Below are 23,580 nucleotides of genomic sequence, written 5' to 3' on the forward strand. Positions count from 1 at the left end.
TGAAACTAAACGGCTTCCAGTGTCTGCCGAGGCCACAGTCCTTCTAAATTCACTTACTATCAAAGTAGCACGTGATGAATACTGTCTATCACTACATAACAATACTACTAGACTGCATAACTGCAGTAGATGTACATAAGTTACTATGCAAATTCAGATAAGACAACGACATTATATGCTAAGAATCCAGGAAGGCATCCGACTGGTGAGGATTCATTCACTATTGTCACCACTGAAAAATCATTTAAGAAAAAAACTCTGGTACATTGGAACAGTATTTCTAAACATAAATGAAAAACTGAACAGCTCAAACCTTTCATAGGACTACTAAAATACAGCTTTTCAAAGATAATCTATGTAAATGCCTTAGACGTAATGATTAGACATAGTCGGTATGCACACCAAAACACCTAACAACTACTGTTAAGGATGAGTAGCATGCAACCTACAACTCTTATTGGTCATTATAAGATACTAAAATTCTAAACTTCTACTAATGATGCAAAATTATTATTTCATTGCGCTATATAACTACAGTGCAAAGCTATGTCAAAGAAGGTCTTTAGTTTTCTGCATCAAATATAAATATAACTGCTTTACAAGATATTTATGATGTACATGCATAACTGATACACTTACGCATACTATTTCAGTCTTACATTAGTGAAATATCATATTTCATTAAGCTAAATGTAACCTAGGTACTATGCAATTTTATATATGCAATATTTAATATTCATTAAAATGTCTATGTAGTAAAGGTAACAAATCTTACATTTCTGTAATAGTCATGTAAAATCTACAGTTTTGCCTGTACAGCACAGGTTATGGCTGGAAAGGGTTCCTAAACAAGTTCACTTACCTGAGTAATAAATAAGTAATTAATTAATTAATTAATCAATTAATTAATTAATAATGGCTCAGCTCTACTTTTAAAAGGCACATGTGCTTAACTGAACTTAACTTGATAAAAAAACAAAAGGTCTACCAGTATATATAGTGCAGGGTTGTATTATGAGAAAAGTGTAGTTATTTATGTCAGTCTTGATGGTTTTCAGCTATTTCAGAGCCCAGAAGCAGCCAGTCAGTGCCCAGTGTGTAAGTGTATGAAATAATGGCAGCATAACTGAAGAATATGAAAAAAAGCATGTAGGAAGACTTACATTTCTGAGGAATCGTCTTTGTCTATATATTCTTCAAGAATGCTGGTATCAATGTTGCTGGGCTCCAGAGCCCCGTTAATATCATGTCCTGACAAAAGAAACAAGACAATTAGCAGGCAAGTAAACACACTCCCAAGGAAGAAGCAGGTCATTCATTACTCATGACAGGTGAAAACAGAATACAGCTCAGAAAACGTCTGTGACTGCAGCAACATTTTGAAACGTCGATGTTCTAATATAGACCCTTTCATGGGGTATTATTACAATGCATGCACTTCTTTAACATAGCTTTTGGATTTGAATTTTATGACCTAGGCTGAATGTTCTAATTCATTCATTCATTCATTCATTCATTCATTATTCAGCCATTTATTTGTAACATTTTAAAAGAAGATTTCTGAGTTCTGTTTGTAAAGTTTCTTCTCAAGTCAAGCCAACAAATTTTACCTGCTTGTTGCTATGATGGTGCATCTTCAGAAAGGTATTGTGTGAAACTCTGCAACTAGATTCATGAAAGTCACCAATTTTAAAAGTTTAGCATTTGATATGTTAACATTTTATGACAATCTGCTTTTTAATATTTTCAGCAGTTTAATCTTCAGGGTGTAGTAATTTCTTTAGATTATCGATTAAATGTTATACATGTCAGGTTAAAATGATTTTGTGCAAAAGTGTGAAAAAAATTCTCACTTGTTTTGAAGAATCACTGCCCAAGATTTACAAGGGGGTTACAAGTGACAATATAGATGAGGTTATTTATATAAGAGGGTGTCTTGGTTGTTTACCTGGCATAAGATAATGATCCCTATGAGCAGCACCCAGATGTTTAGCATGGTACACCAGGCTAGACACACAAACCAGTCTTGTTTGTTTTGCTGCGCCTTTTGTATGGCCTGAGCCAATGATCAGCTGCTCCCATTTGCTGGAGTTACCAAACTCAACTTAAGCACCTCCCGTAGACTAGCTCAGACCTATGTTAAGGGCCAATGAAGAGATCAACGATTCCTGGGGCAATGTTATAATGTTACCAAGGAGTATTTTAACCCAAGGCCTAATACCTCCCACTGCATGTTCCTAGCCCAAGGAATGGTGTACAGTGCTGTTGTATTATCCATGTCTCCTCATGTGACTCCGCCAATGCCCTGTTCCCCTATGGGCAGCACCCCTCTATGTCTGCAGCCATCTTCAGGGATCATTTTATTTATTTATTTATTTTTATTTATTTTACATTTGTTTACCAGGCTAGTCCAACTGGATACATTTCCATTTTCAGCAGAGGCCCGGGGAGAAAAGCTCCACATTGAAGTTAGTACAAACAAGTCATTTACATAAAGAAAGTAAGTAGTTAGTAAAATACCAACAGAAATAAGGTTTAATCTAGATTATAGTAGTTGAAAAAATATATATTAGGAAGGACACTTACTCTAATTTTCTTTACAGTACAAGATAGGGGAGTTATACTTTAGTAAAAACATTCATGAAGAGTCTAATTAATTAAGTAAGAATAAACCATAGAGAGTTCTATATAAATTCATAACAGAGGCTAATTAACAAGGGTGATTTAGAGAATGTCTACTCAAGGAGAGTGAGTAGAGAGAGGTGAGAGAGGGTGATTCAGAGAAGAGTAATTAGTAGAATCATAAGATTAGTCAGGATTGATGCATGGGCATAGCCAGAGTGTTTTTAGATGTTGTTTGAGCTTTTGTTTAAAGAGGAAGGGTGACGAGGTAGAAGTTAGAGTGGTCGGTAGAAGATTCCAGTATTTACCTATGGTGTTGGAGAAAAGTGAGTCACCTGCTATGTTATTGGACTTGCTTAACTTCACAAGAAGTTTATTAGAAGAGCATAAAGAATTTAGGTTAGAATAGGGAGAAATAAGGTCAGAAAGTATAGGGGTATTTTTTGGTTGGTAAAATATCCTATGAACAAAGGTAAGTTGGGAGAGTAATAGTGTATTTTTTAGTTCTAGCCAGTCTAGTTGTTGTAGATTCTGACAGTGGTGAGTTCTAAATGGGTTTCCGGTGGCAAATCTAGCAATGCTATAGTATGCATTTGCTAGTTTAGTGAGGTTATTTTTCTTTAAGTTAGTGTATATGGATGAAGCATAAAGAAGAGTAGAAATAAGATGAGAGTGAGCAAGTGTGATTTTGGCCTGTGGAGTTAAAAAGGTTTTAATTCTATATAAGGAGCCGAGTTTTCTATTTACGGTTTTAATAGTGTTATTAATGTGATTATCAAAAGTGAGGTTATTGTCAATTATAATACCTAATAGCTTAGTGGTAGAGTCAGGGGCTATATGTGTGCCATTGTTGGAAGTAATACGAGAAGTCTATGAGGGGAGACTTAATATTAGGCCTAAAGAGCAGGAGTTTGGTTTTATTGGCATTCAAAAGGAGGCAGCATTTCAAGAACCATGCCTCAACTGTGCTAAATACATTCTGTGTTAGGGTTTGTAGTTCAGGGGAGGTGTTAGCAGAGCATATGAGAGTTGAGTCATCTGCATATTGAATACATGTAGCTTGAGGTATTGATGCATGTAAGTCATTTATGAATAAAGAGAAGAGGAGAGGTCCTAGGATGGACCCCTGTGGGACTCCAAGAGAGACTGGTAGAAGGGATGAAAATGTATTATCCCAGAGAACTGCCTGTTGCCTGTTATTAAGGTAGGAAGTGAACCATTGAATAGCTTTGGTATCTAGAGAGAGGGATTCAAGGGTTTTTATGAGCATATTATGGTTTACCATGTCAAAGGCTTTTGACAGGTATATAAAGAGTGCTGATGACAGAATACTATTATTGCGGTTTCTATTTATACACTCGGTAAAAGATAGGAGAGCTGTTGTAGTACTATGAAATGGCCTAAAGCCATGTTGGCAGTTGGCTAGTAAGTTATATTGAGTTAAGTGGTGCATTAGCTGATGATGAATACATTTCTCCATAATTTTTGCTAAGGGTGATAAGAGTGCAATAGGCCTATAGTTAGAATAGTCATTTGAGCTACCTCCTTTATGTAAAGGAATTATGTGGGAAATTTTCCAGATAGCAGAGATGGTACCTTCACTGATGGTTCTATTTATAAGGAGAGATATGGGATAAGCAACTTCTTCAGCTGCTTTTTGAAGGTATTCAGATGGTAACTGATCTGCAGATGGGGTACAAGGTTTGAGTTTTTGGATGAGTTTTAGGATGTAAGAAGTAGAGATGGGTTGTAGTTGAAATACAGGGAGATTAGTAGATGTACCAGTAGGAAGGTTAGATTTGTCTATTGTGAGATGACTTGCTAGTGAATTAATAGTGTCTGTGAAAAAGGAGTTGAAGGCATTGGCAGTTTGATGTGAGGTATTCTTTTCGGGCCCTGAAGGTGAAGGTGTACTAGAGTGGCCTGGGTGTAGGAGTGAATTTAGGGTTGACCAGAACCTTGTGGGGTTGTTATGATGAGTTTGCTGTAGTTTACAGTAATAGTTCTTTTTATCTGTAAAAACAGCTTTTTTAGTGCTATTTCTTAACTGTCTAAAGGCTTGTTGGTCTGAAGTAGTTTTTGTACTTCTCCATTTAGCCCAGGATTTATTCCTAAGTAGTATTTTTTGTTTTGTCTCTTTGGACAGCCAGGGGGCAGGTTTAGATTTAACTCTGCTAGATCGTTTTGGAGCATGTTGGTCAAGGATTGATAGGAATTTGATATTGAAATATGCGATAGCATCTTCCAGGGTTAGGGTTTTTAGAAGATTCCATTTACAGGCTTTTAATTCATTTTTGAATAATAATGGGTTGAAGTGTTTCTTGCTATGTGAAACCCTGTAGGTAGGGATGTAATTAATGTCACTCTTTTGTCTTATGATGTAAGTTAAGGAATGATCACTTACATCATCAGGCAAAGTTCCTATTGTATATGTTTGTTGCTGTTTGTTAATAAGAATCCAATCTAAAATACTTTCTTTGTTATTGGGTTTATTGATTCTTGTGGGATTATTGATTAGCTGAGTAAAGCCATGAAGATTAATGTGAGATGAAGGATTATTTGTATTAATAGAGGACCAATCACTGTTAAAGTCTCCTAAAATGATTGTTTCTTGTGGGTAGGAAGAAGTATTCCAACTTAAGATATTCTCAATTGTAGTGTAATTATTGCCAGGGGGTAGGTAGATACAGATGATATAAATAGATTTATTAGGGTTAAGTTGTAGTTTAGAGGTAAGGATCTCAGCTTTAACATCTTTTAGTGGGTTGGAAGGTTGTGCAGTGATTTTTAGTCCATTTTTAAACAGAAGTGCTACTCCTCCACCCTTACGTTGTATGCGGTCCATTCTCAATATGTTATATCCAGGGGGAAGTATTGCATTATCTTTAGTACTAGGTTTCAGCCAAGTTTCAGTGAGACAGAAAATGTCAAAGGAGTGAGTATCAAGGAGGGCATGGAGATGAGCGATCTTATTGTTAATACTGCGGATATTGAGGTGTCCAATAAGTAAGACATTAGAAACAGTGGTTAGTACTGAGGGGATAGTATATGAGTTGTTATGAGGTATATTAGTGGAGTTATCAGTTGGTCCTGGATTAGGATGTATGCCACCATCGCTGAGAGTTGGTGTTTTTAGTTCAAATGATGATTTGCAGGAGAAGTTGGTTAGATATTTTATCCTCCTTATGTTTGGTTTATTGAAGTTAATGTGTGTAAGTCAATGGTATTTGGGTAATAGGTAGTTGGGGGCACATGTGATGTTTAAATGAGTATAAGTTTGGATAGGATGTTGTAAGGCTGTTTGTCTACAACAGTAACTGAAGTGGTAATAGTTAGATGTTTCATAAGAAGTAAGGAGATAGATGGTGCTTAAGCCTAGAGAGCATATGTATAAGAATATTAGTTTGGTTAGTGTAGTTTTAGATGTGAGAGACATATTGCTAAGAAGAGTTGTTAAACCCTAGGATATAGAGTTAATAAGTAAAAAAAGAAGACAGGTTAAAGTATAGGAATGGTATAGTTTACTTGAGAGGAGTAGTTAAGAGTATAAGTGGAAGGTAGGTGTTAGGAAAGAAGGAATAGATAAAGTAAGTTAGGAGGGATAATGTGGCATTATAGTAAGAGAGAGAGATTAAGTAGTTCAGGAGGGATGGGGTGGATTTATACTAATAAGCAATTACAAGGGATAGGAAGGCTCAAGTGGATTGTGTGGAGCCAATCAGACCTTCCAGTGAGCCCAAAGTAAGTCAAAGTCAGGGCAGATAAGAAACAGCTTAGTATGAAGGTTTATTAAAGTAAAACAAAAAAAACCAGTTTTTTTTTTTAGTTTAAACAAAACCAGTTTTATATTACTCTAAGTCAAGTGTCTGCTATAAATAATTTAATGGATGGATAAAGTTATGCCAAAGGTTAAAGAGATGAAGAACAAAACCAGCAGCAGCAGACTAGAAAACTCAGTCACTGTATTGTGCTGCCATCTAGTGTGAGTAAAGAGTAAAGATCTCAACTTTAGGTTGGCAATTCTATATTCTATATGGGTAAGGAGGTAAGTAAGCCTTAGTAGTGGGCTGCTGGCAGACTGGCCCAGCTCAGACAAAAAAGAAAAAAAACAAAAAAAAAAGACATACATACATAATAATCATTGCTGAGGCTTAATAGAAATTTAGGGCTCTCAGCTATAATCAATGCTGAGAAAAAAAAAGGGATCAGGTGGTCACACTGAAGCCATTCGTTGTAGCTTCTTCTAGAATAAACTTTTGGGGGGACAACCCGATTAGCAGCACTTTGGCTCAAGATAAAAATTCTTAGGCTCTCAGCTATAATCAAATGCTGAAAAAAAGATGAGATCGTGTGGTGTGTTCACACTTTGGGAAGCTGCGTTGTAGCCTGTTACCAACCCGATTAGCAGCACTTGGCTTCCAAGGAGCAGCACACCACGTGGACGACCAGGGGACGCTTACTCTAGGGTCTGCACTGTCAAGCACCTGATCTACTAATCAAACTTGTATGTATGGGGGGGGGGGGTTCCAAACCAGTTATGATTTCTAGGGTGGGCTGCTTCTGGGGATGAAGGGACTGACCCCCCTGAAATTTGACATGATCATTTTCATTCTGATGTTATGTTTCTGCTGGTGGTGTGTGGTGGTTCCAGGGTGCTGTTGCTGAGACAGAAGGTGGGATAGACAGGAGATGAAGTCTGACTGCAGAATATGACTGGGATTAATCAAGATACTGATGGGGTGGCTCGGCTGCTCAGTTCACTGCTGAGAAGAAAGGGATAGGGGTTGAATCCTATTGCTCTCTGGCTGAATAGAAGATAGGTAGATGACAATGATGACTAGCAGTGTGAATAACAGCAGGTGAGGAGATCCAATCTCTAACAAGATCCAAGAGGACTAGTTGGGTGGTCTCTAATCATAATCTTTTTCAAAAGCATAATTATAGGCAATAAACACATGCAGAGCACACATAGAAAGTGAGAAGGAATCGTCTGCTACTACTCCCTTAAGCTGAGAGCAACTTGCAGTTCTGCTGACTTAGGGTCACAGGTTCGATCTGTAGACTGAAGCCTGAACAAGACAGAAAAAAGAGACAAAGCTTTGAGGAATTCTGCATATATCGTAGAACTCAAGTCCTTTTTTCTTGGCGAGGACACAATGTTTTTTTGCAAGTTGCAACACATAACTGGTGATGCACATGTTGAGGGATGCATTATACTTTATTCTGGGCTTAATAAGGGAGGAGGAGGAACAAAGAGGAATGACAACATCCCTAGCCCAAGAAGATATACATTTGGTAATCAGCCTCTTCCCAAGGAGACCTAAGGTGGTATTTATAATGGCATGGGGAAATGTATCAAGGGCACTGGGGATCTTCCCCTACTAATCACGCATCATGTGGGACTTTTTTTGGAGTAGTACTTCCATCCTCCAGAGAGGGAGAGGCAGAGAGGGCAGAACAGGGAGAGAGAGAAACACACGAGGAAAATGAATAATGAAATGGTGAGAAATGTAAAGACAGGGAGAACATGTACAGGAGGAGATCATGTAGGGAGAAAACAAAGTACATGGGTAAGATTCAAAGGGAAGAAGACAAATAAATGGACAGGTATGAAGTGTGTGGGTACAATTAAATACTTTTTGGGTGTAAGCACATGAGGTAGTAAAGATTTTTTTTTATACAATTTCAAACATAGGTAAAGTGGTAAAAAGAGAATTTGAAAGGACATTTGAAAACTATGTAAGTACTACTGGACACACTGCAATATTTATGACAAAAGGGGTTATAGGACTGGGTTAGTGGGATTGTAATATTAAAACAGAAATATGGAAGGGAATAGGGGTATCATAAATACTGGGGGGGAACAGCTCGACAGTACCCATAGGAAAGGTGGTGGAGTTACTATCATGTCCTCTAACCACCTGTCTGTAACCCCCCTATCTATTCCCACCCCCTCTGTCTCCCCAGCTAAACTGGTAATTGCTAACTGTAAAATAAATACCCACAACATAATTACCATAGCCGCAATTTAAATACCCCCTGGTGACAACAACACTGTACTTGAGAGTATTCTGTCTTGGCTTACTCATCACTTACCTAATGAAACAATAGCCTTGGGGGATGTTAACATTAATTGCTTTTCCCTATTCTCTAATACTCCACCTCCTGTATTTAGTTACATGGTTTCTCCCAATTAATATCCACTCCTACTTGTACCATCAAATCTACTAATCATACCTCTCTTCTTGACTAGATACTAGCGCCTCACCCCCATAAATATCACTTCCATGAAGCACTGCCTGATGCTCTTAGAGATCACTGCCCAATCAAAGTCCTAAGATTCTCTCTTCATTATAGTACACCTCAAAAATTCATAGATTGCGGCAAACTAACCAACTTTGCCCCTATTATGCTTAACAACTACCTCTTAGCTGTTAACTGGTCCTTCCTCAAGCAGCTATCCCTCAGTGATGCAGTGACCAAATTCAACTCTAATTTCCTCAACATACTCTATGGCCCACATAAGAACTGTAAAATCAATCATACCCCCTTAGCTAACACAGACTACCCGATCCTTAATGCAAAAACGGGACAAAGCTTGGAAGCTGTGGTCCAACACCAAACTTCCTTCCCACCTTCAACAATATAAAGAACTCTGCAACATCACAAAAAAGTCCATCTATAAAGACAAGAAAAACTTCTGTAACAACACTCCAACCACACACTTAGCCAACCCAAAGAAGTTCTGTCATGCTATCAACCATATTCCTCACCTTGGCAGCCCTTCTTCCCCCAACCATGCCCCAATAACATCCCCCTAGAAACTACTACCAACTTTAACACCTATTTTTTTTTTGAGAAAGTTGCTACTAAATGTTTTCTGAACAACATTGATCTGTCAATGTAACACCCTCCTTGATAGACCTACCTTTACTATTTTCTTCTCACTCACGTTTGTCCCCCTTTTTCTTTCTCCTATTCTTTACTCTTAAACTGCACATTGACTTGACATATCTAAATCAAGATCAATACTCCAACAGAACAACTGCTAATGATCTAAAACAATGATTGTAGTCGAGACCTACTGAAGTAACCAATGTACTTACCTCCTAACATAATTGTATGGACTGAAGGATGTTGATGTTAGAATGTAATTACTCTCTGTGATTTAATCAGTTTGCTTGTTATTATCTTTTTACATTTCTAGTATTACTTTATATCTAGTTTTGTTAATGTGTATGTCATGCTCAAGTTGTGGGGCTTTTCTTCCTGGGCCTCTGCTGAAAAAGGACTGTCGCTCAGTCAGACTAACCTGATCCACAAATGTCAAATAAATAAATAAATAAATAAAAAGTTCCTCCTCAGAGCTTTTCATAGAATAAACACATCATCAACAAGTCTGCCATAATAAACAATATGGTCTCTCCAGATATTGTTGTCAGTATTTATTGACTTTTGCAAGCCCCTAGAAAGCTTCTTAAGGCTGTACATACATATTGATCTGCATCCTCCCTCTTAAACAGATTGTCTTCAATGAAATGGCATTGGAATAACATTTTGTTATGCATACAATAAAAATAAAAATAAACATATAAAATACTATATATGTAGTGGATATGCTATACAAAGCTAAACAATACTGCCATCTTCTGGTTATATAAACACAATACAATTAAACAATTTTAACCAAAATTTTAAGTAAGTATGTTTGTTTCTGCCAAGACAAGATTTGGTTAAAATTGTTTAATTGTATTGTGTTTATATAACCAGGAGATGGCAGTATTGTTTAGCTTTGTGTAGCATATCCACTACATATATAGTATTTTATATGTTTATTTTTATTTTTATTGTATGCATAACAGAATGTTAAAACTGTTTTGTACATTAGTGTGTTTTTACATGGGTTGGAAAAAGCACTCCTTTTTGATATTTTAATATCTAATTTTCATCCTAACACTTACTATCAAAGTTTGTTTGTAACTTGAATTTTAGATAATTATGGTTGCTTAGTTACCTATTAGTTAATTTATAATAAGGGGTTGTAAGTGATTAAATGGTTTATGAATCAGTATATAAGGAGGGAATTAGGGTTTCATTGTATTTCTGATAAAGTCCTGTATGTAGAAGGATGAAAACGCGGTTGTGCTGTTTGTGGCGTTAAATAAGATTAAATTTTGCTGGCTTGTTCACTTCGTGGAGCTGTGGTTACTGTGTTCCTGTGTGCTTTGGGGTTTTTTTCGGTTATTTTGACTTTCAAGGCACTATTTCCTCCTTGGTTTGAAGATTGAAGTTTTCCCTTTTGGGCTCATGACTTCCACCACAATTATGACAGCTGATGATAAAACTGGGTGGGGGTCCATTCTTTGAGTTTGCTGACTCACTCTTGTGCTTCACTGAGACTGTGCATGCTATGGAACTTGCTACAAAGCTATGGGGTTTCCCAGGGACTGTTGGAGGGCTTAGAGTTGCTGCCACATGCTTGGGCCTGGTTCTTTAAACCACATGCTGCATACTATCAACATTGGCCTTAGAAATTACTGGAAGCATGCATCTCTCATTTGTAAGTATATTTGTGTGCTTTTCTGTAAGCTCATATATCTGACAAATCTCAATGGCCTTATTCAAAGTTAAATCACTGTCACAAAGCAAAATCTTTCTCACAGCATCATCTTTAATACCACACACAGGTCTTTTATCCACTCATACGTTAAGTCACCAAATCTACATGTTTTAACCTTGTTTCTCAAATCAGTTTTATATGCTGCAAAAGTTTCCCCAGGCTTTTGATCCCTTGTGTAAAGTAAGTACCTTTCCATTGTAACATTAGTTTACGGGTTACACATTTCTCTAAATTTATGTTTCAAGCACTCAGGGTCTTCCCTTGACTCAGCCGATACAACTATATGGCAGTTTTCTCCCTCTCCTGCAAAAATGGCAGGTGCATACACAAATGAAAGCTCCCATTCAATGGCTTCTGACACAGCTAAATTAAGAGGACTAAATGCTTTTGTACGGTTATCTTTATTAGAAAAATGCAGCCTGTATAAAAATATCATGCTCAAACACTCTCCAGTTCTCTGGAATATTATTATCAAATACAAGTGGACCTGGTCTATGAAATCCTTCAGCCATGCCAACAAATGACGCCCAAACACACTGCAATAATACGGGCCTTGTACTTACAAGCTGCTGTGTGTGCCTGCAATAATAACATTGAAATGCACAATAAACTCTACGAAATACTGTACTTTGAGAAATATGCTTTCAAATGGCTGTATTTTGTGAAATAACTGTACTGTAATACTGCACAAACATACAAACACTTCATATAACACAGACAACTCGAAAAGCTTTGATTAATGCAAAAAAGTAGTGCTTAGCGAACAAATGCAGTTGTTTCCCTTATTTTGCTCATTTTATGCGATTAAGACTTTATTTCAAACATTTTCCATAGTTATTTAGAATATTTCTGTTAATATATCATAATTTCAAATATTTCTTTTACTTAGAAATTCATTTACAGTGTTCTGAATGCCTCATTTCATATTTTGTGAATAAGAAATAGTTTGAGCAAGTTTTAATACCTGAAATTCGTTTTTGACCTGTTTTATGAGTTATACGCGCAGTAGGGATGATTCACTGATCTATATTCTTCCAATCTTAACTGAGTGCCTCTCGGTCTCGAAGCTGAGGAATCCCATTCTGACACTATGTTGCTCGTGTCTCTCTAGTATAGATGATGTACAGGTGGGATAGTTCATTTATATGCTTCATTACATTGAAACACATCAGGATGGATAGCAGCATTACAAAATATAAACAAACTGATTAACAGACAGACTACACAGACATGCATGCTTACATCTCAGCACTGACTAGAAAATGGCAGTCAGGCTCACACGTGCTCAGTATTTACACATTTGTGCAAGCCCCTAGAAAGGTTCTTAAAGCTGCACACATATATTGATCTACAGTGGTTATGGAAAAAATGAATGGGAGTCTAATAGGGAAGAAAATTTAGTATTATTGTAAAGGAAATTATGAATATGTGCAAACAGATTTATATATCTATACAGTTTTACATTTGTAAATATATACATATGTTGCAAATAAGAGTTATTTTTATATATATAAATAAGGGACTTCTACTCTTTTTAATAACTGCAGTGGAATCTTTTATATCCACCTGAGCTACTACCAACTCAGGCAGATGGGGCCTGGGTTTAATATCTCATCTGAAGGATGGCACACACTGGAATGCAGCACATCCCATCTGCTGCACTGCCTGTTAAGCTACTCCTGAGTGTGACCCAAAAGGATTGAGATAAAGCAGCTGAATACTGTAGAAGTTAAGTCATAGTTGGTTCAAAAATACACAATTATAACTGCTCTGGTCAGGAATTGAACCCAGGCTACTGCAGGGAGAGCTCTGAATCCTAGCCACTAAACCACCAGGGACCCCCCCCAAAAAAAAAAATCAAGACTCTGTGATGTACAGTGAAAATGCCATAGATAAATAAAGGAAGACAGAGGTTGAATATGACCACTGGTTTCTAATCATAACAAAGTCACTAACTATTCTAGTGAGGGTGGCTTCAGTCATAACCCTTGTTTTAAAAACTGAAAAGGGCCATGTAATACATAGAGATATTAAATTACATCTGTACACAAACTACTTTCTGACTAACATTAATGTTAAATGGAAGATTAGAAAATAGATTATATTTTTCGAAGCTGCCTGGTCCAGAGGTTGTTTCCTAAGAACTGGGGGTAATGAAGCACTCTTGTAGGATGGAAGAAACAATCTATGTGGTTCCAGAGAATCAAGGCAATATTTAATTAGCAGAGAAGGTCAATGGTTCAGATCACTTGAAATCATTCACACACATGAAAGTAACAACAAGACTTTGTCATAGAGACATAACAAATCCTCCCAGCAAATGTTTAGGGTTTCATAACTAAATAGCTAACTATTATACACATAACTATATGGCATAACATTTTGGCCCACTTGGATAGTTGAGCACTAACCCTGTTAACCTACTGGCAGTGGATAGAAGGAGAATCTCACTGAAAGTGAAATGAATTTTTAAGTAAACTTCTAGTAGAAACAGAAATCAAAATGAGGTATACACATGGTTAACTGAGGAGCCTTTCCTTAAACATTTTACTGAAGTATTTACTAATACTGCACTAAAGTCTGAGATGTCCTACACTCTAGTTATTGACAGAAAACTTCTGCCACACTTTCAGTATTTAACCACTGCAGTTCATTAACACATTGCCCCACTACCTGCCTGCCAGTGATTAGACTCCTGACAGGCAATCACCCATTCCATTCCCCATCACTGAGGAGAAGGTTAATGGGGAGAGGTCGTCATTAAGAAGGCTATCTGGGGTAGTTTGAGTTTTTGTCTCTTTCATAAGCTGCACCCCCTGTGCAAGTTGCAACTCATTGGTGAGACCTGAATGGGCATCAGAATTGCACTCCCCCTCACTTTTGTAATGGGTTGATGTCAACAGGATGCCTTGGCCACCTGCAGGAGACATCCCATGAGGGTTTCCTCAGTTTATTCCAGGGAAATCCAGCAAAATGCAGCTGTGTCTGTGCACATGCAATCCCTTACCCCACCAAAGGCATTGCCATTGACGTCTCTCTGTGCCATCAAGCTCCCAACCACTAATCCTTCTTAAGTCACCTGGGCTGTCATTAGAGCTCTGGCCTTCTCTCCCACCATTGCAGGCTTGAGGATAGTATTTTTTGATCCATTTTATAATAGCAAACAAGAGGCACACACATTTGCCATTTTTCTTATTGGTCTTTTTTCCCCTCTGTATTTTCTCTTATTACCTAGTTTGTTTATAGTCTATCACGTCTATGGTCCAAAAGTTAAATGTGTACCCCGAAATTCTGGATTTCATCTTACTGCAAATGGAATGCTTATTGCCTCTTTCTGAAAACACAATGGCCAGGATTCAATAAAGCCTACACTAAGTGTAGACTCAATGTACACCATTCTGAATGAACAGACAACACAGACATAACTCACACCTTCTTCCTCCTAATTTTAGTTTTCCTACTGATATTCTTGCAGCTTTAAATATTGATAGGGATTCATAAAAGTTACCACAAAATGTAGACCATATGTACACTTAGTGTAATCCTTCTGAGTGACTCGAAAGCACAAAAATGTGATAAGAATTTTTTTTAATACATATCATTTACACTTAGTGTACACTAAGTGTAGGCTTTATTGAAACTGGCCCATAATGCCTCAGATGACATAGTATCTTCTCCTTTCAATGTAATAGACAATGTGCTGAAATTATTTTCCCAGCAAGAAAGTGTGATTGAACAGGATTTTATTCACAGTCTGCAAAGAAGCACTCTAAACCAAAACTACTAAGTAGAAGGGCAAATTATATGTTAATTTACAAATATATACAGGACAGTTTAGAATTTCAAGCTATATTTATTTTTAAGGCCTAGTACAAGGCTATAAGTCTCAAAAGATGACAGTTATGTCTGACTGCAGTTTTCAGCTAGTGTATATTATATTCTTGAAGAGGTAAGTTGTTAGGGTGCATTGTTAAGGTGAAATACCACTGGAAATGACTTGGATAACTCTGATGATCAGGTTTCTAGATTATTTTCTTCCTGTTGAAAATCTTTCTGACCTTCAAATTATTTGAGCCCTCACTGGTCTCACTGAATTGACTTTTGAGGGGGAAACTGTTGTTGAGAAATATCCTTTAGCAGTGATCAGACACTTGTAGAAGACAAAATAGAATTATGCAAGAAGAAAATGAGCTGCCGCTTCTTCCACTGGACTCTTACATGTGGCTACATACATGTGTGTGCTTGGTTCATCTGTTGTTAAACTTCTTTTATTTTACAGCCTGACCATACTCAGACTACATGTACATGAGCAATAATGAATTCCTAGTCAGTTATTTCTACTTCAAGGTCGTCTAGGCAGAGATAATCTTCTAAAAGCACCTCTGGTCTCTCTCCTAGTCATCTTTGAGAAATTACTTCCCTTTGATCATTTTTGCTTAAAATTATCTAATCAATCTGTATTTCTAAAAGGTCATTCTGCCTGTTGGTGTGAATGTTTGCTTATTCAATGTGGGTAAAAATCACAAAAAACACATTAAAAAGTAAGCAAGCCTCTGAAAGAAAAGCCTGATGAAATTCTAAGATCTGAATGCATAGGGCCTGTAGATTATTTCACTGTTTTAAGTTACAGTTATAATAAGCTTAGAATCTGTCCCATGTTAAATCTGCAGACACTTCTTCCCCTGAGTAGGAGTGTTGCACTCTCATCTTTATGTGCCTCCTCCACTTGACTGAATAAAAGAGGTTATCAATCACTGTCACTGGACAACAGTATAGCGGTCACACCTACCTCAAACACCTGCCAATTCATTGTCAAGGGGTTTTGAAACTGCAGAGCTGGCAAAATGTTAGACAAAAGTAATCTTTATGTAAGCAAATAATAAACTTGATGTGAATATAATAAGCTGTCATGTTTTCTACCCATAAACCAGTTATCAGTTTTTGTCATGTTTGCTACCCCTAAACCAGTTGTCGGTTTTAAGTATGGTGTAGCTTGCCTCTAACAACAGCTTATATTTAGAGACAGTGTGCAGGACTTTATAACTCATAATGTACAGAGTAAATGTTGCCATACCAAGGCATATAAACAAAACCTTTGTACTCTGGTACACATAAATAAAATCTAACTATAGGGATGTGCAAGTTTGATAAATAGACTGCTTTATCACTACCATCATAAACAACTAGCCATTCTACTGTTTTCCAAGCATTTCCATGAGTTTATCTAACTTGAAGCTTCAGGTAATCAAAAATGGCTGAAGCTTCAGGTTGTCAAAATCAGTTATGGAAGCATTTTCTGCAGCTTTTATCCCTCAACTCACACTTCCTTAATTAAATATATGGTCAAGGAACTATAGTTTAAGGAGAAAAGTCCAGACACAAGGAATCAATACTTTCATATAAACTGAAAACACACCAGCGGTTATATTCTATGTGAAACAGTGATTGGAGAGTTCAATACCAATAATTTCAAACAGACATGTTGAAACCTCACCCAGATGACACTTGTTAACGCCTTCTGTCTCACTGCCATTCACAGTTAAGTCTTTGTATCCAAGAAAAGGCAAGGAAATGAAAAAAGAAACTTCATACGGCAAGTTCTAATCTTTAATCATCATGTACCATTCTACTAACTACAGCTGCACAGCTGCAGACAATATGCCTTGTAAGATATTGTGATTACTGTTACTTTGTTACCACCTGGATTGTGATAGTGGATAGCATGCTACATTGTCATTCAACGAAAATTTATTTGCATGCTAAGATTACATTCCACTCCTGGAAGTGTTGTGAAGTAAATGACTCTGAAGTATATGTCTATGTTGTGGTAGGGGGTGGAGGACATTGACTTTACCAGTGTAGTTCATAATAGCCTAACAGATTTAATGTAACTTTACTGTAAGTCACAGCTACATGTAAATGTACATGTGGAAGTATATGAAAGAAAACCTATGGTTTACCAGGACTGTGTACATTTTGCAATAAGTCCTTTGCCATCTAGTCCCATCCACTTTTATTAACCCTGCAGAATTATACTCCACCTCTTGCCCCTAACACTTCCAAAGTTGTAATAGCCATCAGTGTTTCTATGGAAAAATTATCTCCCCTGACTGTGATTTTAAATCAACTGCCCCTTTCTTACTTCCCATGCAAGATATATTTTCCTTTAATCCTTCTTCTCAACTTTCACAGAATCAACCTCCCACTGAATGATGCGTTTGTATCTCCTCTTTCCCCTTATTCATCCAGTTTGTACTTCCCCATTGTTCATATCTCCTCTTTCCCCTTATTCATCCAGTATGTACTTCCCCATTGTTTGTATCTCCTCTTTCCCCTTATTCCTCCAGTATGTACTTCCCCAGCATTCATATCTCCTATTTCCCCTTATTCCTCCAGTATGTACTTCCCCATTGTTCGTATCTCCTCTTTCCCCTTATTCCTCCAGTATGTACTTCCCCAGCATTCATATCTCCTATTTCCCCTTATTCCTCCAGTATGTACTTCCCCATTGTTCGTATCTCCTCTTTCCCCTTATTCATCCAGTATGTACTTCCCCATTGTTTGTATCTTCTCTTTCCCCTTATTCATCCAGTATGTACTTCCCCAGCATTCATATCTCCCCTTTCCCCTTATTCATCCAGTATGTACTTCCCCATTGTTTGTATCTTCTCTTTCCCCTTATTCATCCAGTACGTACTTCCCCAGCATTCATATCTCCTATTTCCCCTTATTCCTCCAGTATGTACTTCCCCATTGTTCATATCTCCTCTTTCCCCTTATTCCTCCAGTATGTACTTCCCCATTGTTCGTATCTCCTCTTTCCCCTTATTCCTCCAGTATGCACTTCCCCATTGTTCGTATCTCCTCTTTCCCCTTATTCCTCCAGTATGTACTTCCCCAGTGGTCTAAGTCATTCTTCATACTTCATGAGCCCCAGTTCCCTCATTATCCCAATATCAATAAAAAAGTCAATAAAAACACACAGAAGTACTGAAGAAACAAGTATTTCAGCTGGTACTAGAACAAACGCTTTTCAAAATGCTATTTCAGTCACAGAATCTGCTCCACTATCAATACAGCTGAGGCCTATCTAATCTGAAGCATATTAATTTATCCCCAAAGACATTTCAGACAATTCAGTACGAACACAAATAATTACTCATCCAAAACATACAAGCACAACAGATAAAGGAATACATGCATAGATTCACATAGGAATAACGCCCTTCTACCTGGATTTGATCATACACTCTTCAGAATATTATTCAAATTAAGATATGAGCTACACCACTAAGACAGCTTAATACTATACACCCAAAAGCACATTAATCTTTTCAATGCAGAATCCAGGAGTTACAGAAGTAATTTGTCATTAGAATAACAAAACAGTGTGGAATTCCTCTTATGACTCTCACTTATGTATCTCACCTTAACAACTATAGATTGTATTTCTGATTAAAATTTTCAGTGTCACACAGTTCTGTCTCATGAAGTACCTCCCTGACATTGAACAGTTCTGTCTAAAAAGGTGGTCATACAATCACAGTTCAGACAGGACTAGGTTTTTACCAAGACAGCTCATGAAGGGGTCCTTATAAGACAGATGTGTTTAAAAATGACTTCTGTATTAGAAACAGTAAATTTTGTGAGGATCTGTGTTTGTTTGCAGTGGGAGCACATGCAGAAATAGCTTGGGTAGCTCGGGTATGATCAGTAACTGTGTCACTAACAGTGATATACATAGAATGGTCATACTAACCAAAACAGTAATAAAGAAAACAATGTTATATACCACAACAAAAAAAAATAATTGAGGAATAAAGGTAAGTAGTATTAGAGTAAGAGAAAACAGATGAATAGTTACACTAGTATCATACACTTTACCAGAGTTCCATCACCATTATGGAAAATGATTTGGAGAATGTATAAAAGTTAACAACACTGGAAGAAATGGGGGTGTTAACTTACACAGAAGGGATGGAACATAGATGGATAAAAGACTACAGCAATAGATAAAATAGGACAGAGTAAAATGTGAGAGAAAAGGGAAGAGAGAGAAGGGGGTATAGAACAGAAGAAACTGACATGATATGTGACTTATGGGTGTCACTGATATCACTAATGTTGACTCAGATGGTACAGTTATAAAAATGGCTTATATGCCATTCACAGCATAGAGAAACTGGTACATCAAATCTTTTGAATTAACAACTTTTCTGTAAAATGTTGTGAACACTATAACGGCCATGTCTGAAATATAGTTAGAACTGTGGTTTAGACACCATTTTATATTAAAATAAAATATATACAGGCTTCAGTACATCTCTGCCTGGGAAGAAGAGCATTTGCCCCAAATGACAAACAATCCAATGCTAAATGCATTCATCTGTTGTCCACCATCTTGCAATACTCTAAATGAGCATCAAATAGAATTGATGTGCACTTCTTTGAACCTTATTGCTTGCACACTGCATAAAACCAAGAAAACATTTCAGATATCATGAAGGAAAGCTGTAATTTCTTGAAATACTTAGTGTGGTTTTATATACTGTAACCAGACATAGAATCCATACAACCCACTTTATCCAGTTCATGGTTGCATTTGACCTGGAGCCTGTTTGAGCACTCAGTGGTACAAGGCAAGATAAGATCCTAGATACTAGTCATAGAAGTGACATCAGTCCATCACAGAACACACGCGTGCACACACACACACACACACACACACACACACACACACACACACACACACACACACACACACACACACACACACACACACACTCTCATACACACTACACAGCCCCAGAATTTGAAGGAACATTAGTTCTCATAAAGCATGGCTTTGGGATGGGAAACCAGAGCACCCACCAAAAACCTATGTAGAAACATGGTTGATAAGCAGACTGCATAGAACACACCTATTCACAGACCCAAACTTGAAAAACAAACATTTTGTATCAACAAAGCAAACTACTGTACTATATGCCTTTTTTATGACAGTAATAATTAAAAACTCTGAAAAAAATGAAAGCACATTCAATATAATATACATATGTAAGAAGGTTTTAGTCTTGTACAGAAAAAAATTCAGCAGCCAAGGTCCTGTTAAGAGTGCAAATAAATGACGCCTCCACATTCAATTTATACAGCTGAGATTATTTATTTCCTAATTCAGTAAAATTCAGAGGTAGTGGTTTGTAGATGACATAATGCAGCTATAAATAAGTTTTGATTTCTTCCAGCACTATTCCAGTAAAGCACTGGCAAAAACAACTTTTTTATACAAAGGACATATTGATAAATGGTCATCAGCATCGTTATCAGGACTTAATCATTATGAAGGTGAATAATGACCTTCAAAAATGGGCAAGTCTCACCTTCCTGGAAGAATCCCAACCATGAGTAATGAATTTTTCTGGAAAAAAAGCAATGCTAATGGCAGTGTTTCCCTGGCAGTATTTTGCACACAGCTTTGTGAGACTGTGTTTCCTTCCGTGTGCACTCATCAGTGCCAATGATTAGATAGTACAATGTTCTACAATCTGATTCTTGGCATGACTGCCTTCTGTATGGAATTTTCATGGTCCACCCATCTACATGGTGATATGTACAGTGTTGTTGGTTTCCTCCCATATTCCAAAGATACCCTAGCTCATCAACTATCCTAAGTTATTCCTTGGTATGAATGCATGTGTCATTCACTGGACTGGCATACACGCCTTGTACCTATTGCTTTCTGGAATGGGCTTCAGGCCCAAAGGATCTTAAAATGAACAAAAAAATAGATCTAGGAAATGTATGGATAAATGCAATTCACCAGAAAGAAAGCAAATACAATTGTGACAAGGGTATTCTTGTATTTGTTGTCTTCCATCATTTACACTAGTCTCCAAGTTGTCCATACTACTGGCTTTATGTGTTTACTGAAAGGTAAAACACATCTAACATGCTGCCTTTTGTGATGTATTTTTTTTTATGCTGCTTGCTTTATGTGTTTACTGAAAGGTAAAATACATCTAACATACTGCCTTATGTAATGTAATTTTTTTTGGAGGCAAACATGCTGAATTACTTTGGTCACATTTATAAATTACATAGAAACACATTTCTGTTGTTTGACATTTGGAACAGCATATAACAACACGCCATCATTACAAAATCCATGTACCAGTGTTAACATGCAGCTTTCTGATTGTTCTTTTAACTACACGTACCATATATTCAATACCCAGTATTCTTACTGTAAGCCTAACTGATAAGCACACCTTAAAAACATTTTTATTCCTAAAAATGAGGTTTTCCTTGCCCAGAAAATATGAAAACACATTGCAAAATACAATTTTTCCTAATGTGATAAGTAACACTTGTTAATTGTAACAGCTGATGTGAAGAAATTCTTGGGGGGAAATACACAAAAGAACACATTTATTGGACTGCATTTGCAAATTTATGTTTGAAAGATGTACATATTATATGGATGTTTTATTATGTTTAAAATTTTCAATATGGAATTTTTACAGCCATACCAAGATTCATATGATTTGTCAAAGCCAAATTCATTGAATGCAGTTGTGGATGAAAAAAGGAGTGGAAAAAGCATTTGAGTGATTACTCAAAACTAAGCTTTTTTCAAGTGTGTCCACTCCAGTGACATACACTCCCATGCAGAAAGCCACGTCTCTTGCACCCTCATTCTTAATGGAATCCTAGGTTGTTCCACCTAAAGACAGAGAATTCTCCTTTATGCAGAAAAAAAAATCCGACTTGGTAAATTGGCTTGTTGCAGAAATATACAAGACCATGAATTAATATACATGCACTTTCTGAAAAAGATATAATTGCTTTATTTGGAACAAAATAAAAACTTTCTTTCATTTCTTCTCTGAAAGCTCGTTTGGCTTTATGAAAACAGGGCATTTTTCTAGACAAATAAGGTAAATAAGGTGAAATCCTTTCATCAGAATAAACAGACTTATTAAGAAAAGGTAAATTGTAATAATTAAATAAATGAGGCATGCTTCATTGAAAGAGCAACAGATGACTGCAACAGCCTTCTTAAGACACAATACAATCAAATGCAATTAAAAGCATGAGACAAGAGTAACACCATTCTTATGAGGATGGAGGTAGCATGGAGCAGGGCTAAGCTGTTAGATAAGTAGAACCTGCACCTTGCCAATATATTACAGACTAAGAATATATAATGCCTTTATCTGTCATCTAAGTCTATGTCTGTGTTTTTATATTAAGGAAAAGGTAAGGCATAATTGGAGAAAAAACATGTAACAATATGTCCGGATTGCATTGTTAGCATGTAGTTAACATGATAAAGTGGAAAAACACTCTGAAATATTTTGAAAAGATCAATTCGCTTTGTTCTTGGATACCAAAGTATGCATATTTGATTTTTTTTTTTTTTTACTAGGTTAGTCCCACCCAAAATGTACTACTTTCATGAGAGATCCAAATTGCCATTCCTTCTGACTATGGGAAATTTGGCCACAGGTTGGGGGGGGGCACCTATAATTCATGATAAGGAGGATGGCTGTGTTGTTACTGATGAAGAGATAACAAATGGTGATTTCTAGTGTGGAGATTACAAAATAGAAACAGAATAGTTTGCTTGATGATATTTTTCATAACTTAAGGGAGAACATGGCTAAAGATAATTCACAAGCCAATGACTGGAACCATCTAATGGGAACTGATGATTCTCTTGAAAGGCAGCAACTTCACCATCACATGACTTTTGGCTGCTTTGCAGATGAAATAAGCAATGCAATGGTATCCTGAAGCCTGTAACTCAGGAAGTGGAAGTCTGCACCACAAGAATGCATAAAAAACAGCCAAAGTAGAAACAACAACTGTCAAGGAGCTGCGAAGATGCCAAAAATCCTATGCAGAAGTTGCTTCACCTGGCATTACAGACCAAGAAGATTGAACACAGTAAATTGTACAGTTACAATGAAAGACATCTCTGGAAAGACTTTTCTGTGAAGAAAGACTGTCAGTATGACAGGTAAAAACTGTGGGATAAAATGTGGGATAAAATAATTAGACTAGCTATATATCTGAGGGGCAGAATCTTTTCCAGACATGACTGTAAATCTTTTGACTCAGTCTGGAAATTTGTGGCTATGTTTCTGGATCACAAAGACTTGGCTCCATGGAAATGTTGCAAAGTAAAAAGCACACATGAAGGGAAATTACTTCTGCTGCAGTTTAGAACCGATGTTCTTAAAATTGAGAACAATAGTATTCATTTTTTACAAGAAGAATGCAAAAAAAGTATATGATACAATAAAAAAAGGACTCCATGGAACCTTGAACATGAA

General features: G+C 36.9%; 1 protein-coding gene across 1 annotated transcript in view; it reads right to left on the reverse strand.

Moving 5' to 3' along the window:
- LOC122791436 (myelin regulatory factor-like) overlaps positions 1–23,580 on the reverse strand; it is a 796,328-nt gene that overhangs the window by 305,163 nt on the left and 467,585 nt on the right. The window contains exon 2 of the mRNA XM_044059179.1: positions 1,164–1,251. Coding sequence (XP_043915114.1) covers positions 1,164–1,251 — 88 coding nt within the window. The remainder of the gene's footprint in view (positions 1–1,163; positions 1,252–23,580) is intronic.

This window comes from Protopterus annectens, chromosome 17.part0, assembly GCF_019279795.1.
Source record: "Protopterus annectens isolate FY-2018-M chromosome 17.part0, PAN1.0, whole genome shotgun sequence".
NCBI classification, from domain to species: domain Eukaryota; kingdom Metazoa; phylum Chordata; order Ceratodontiformes; family Protopteridae; genus Protopterus; species Protopterus annectens.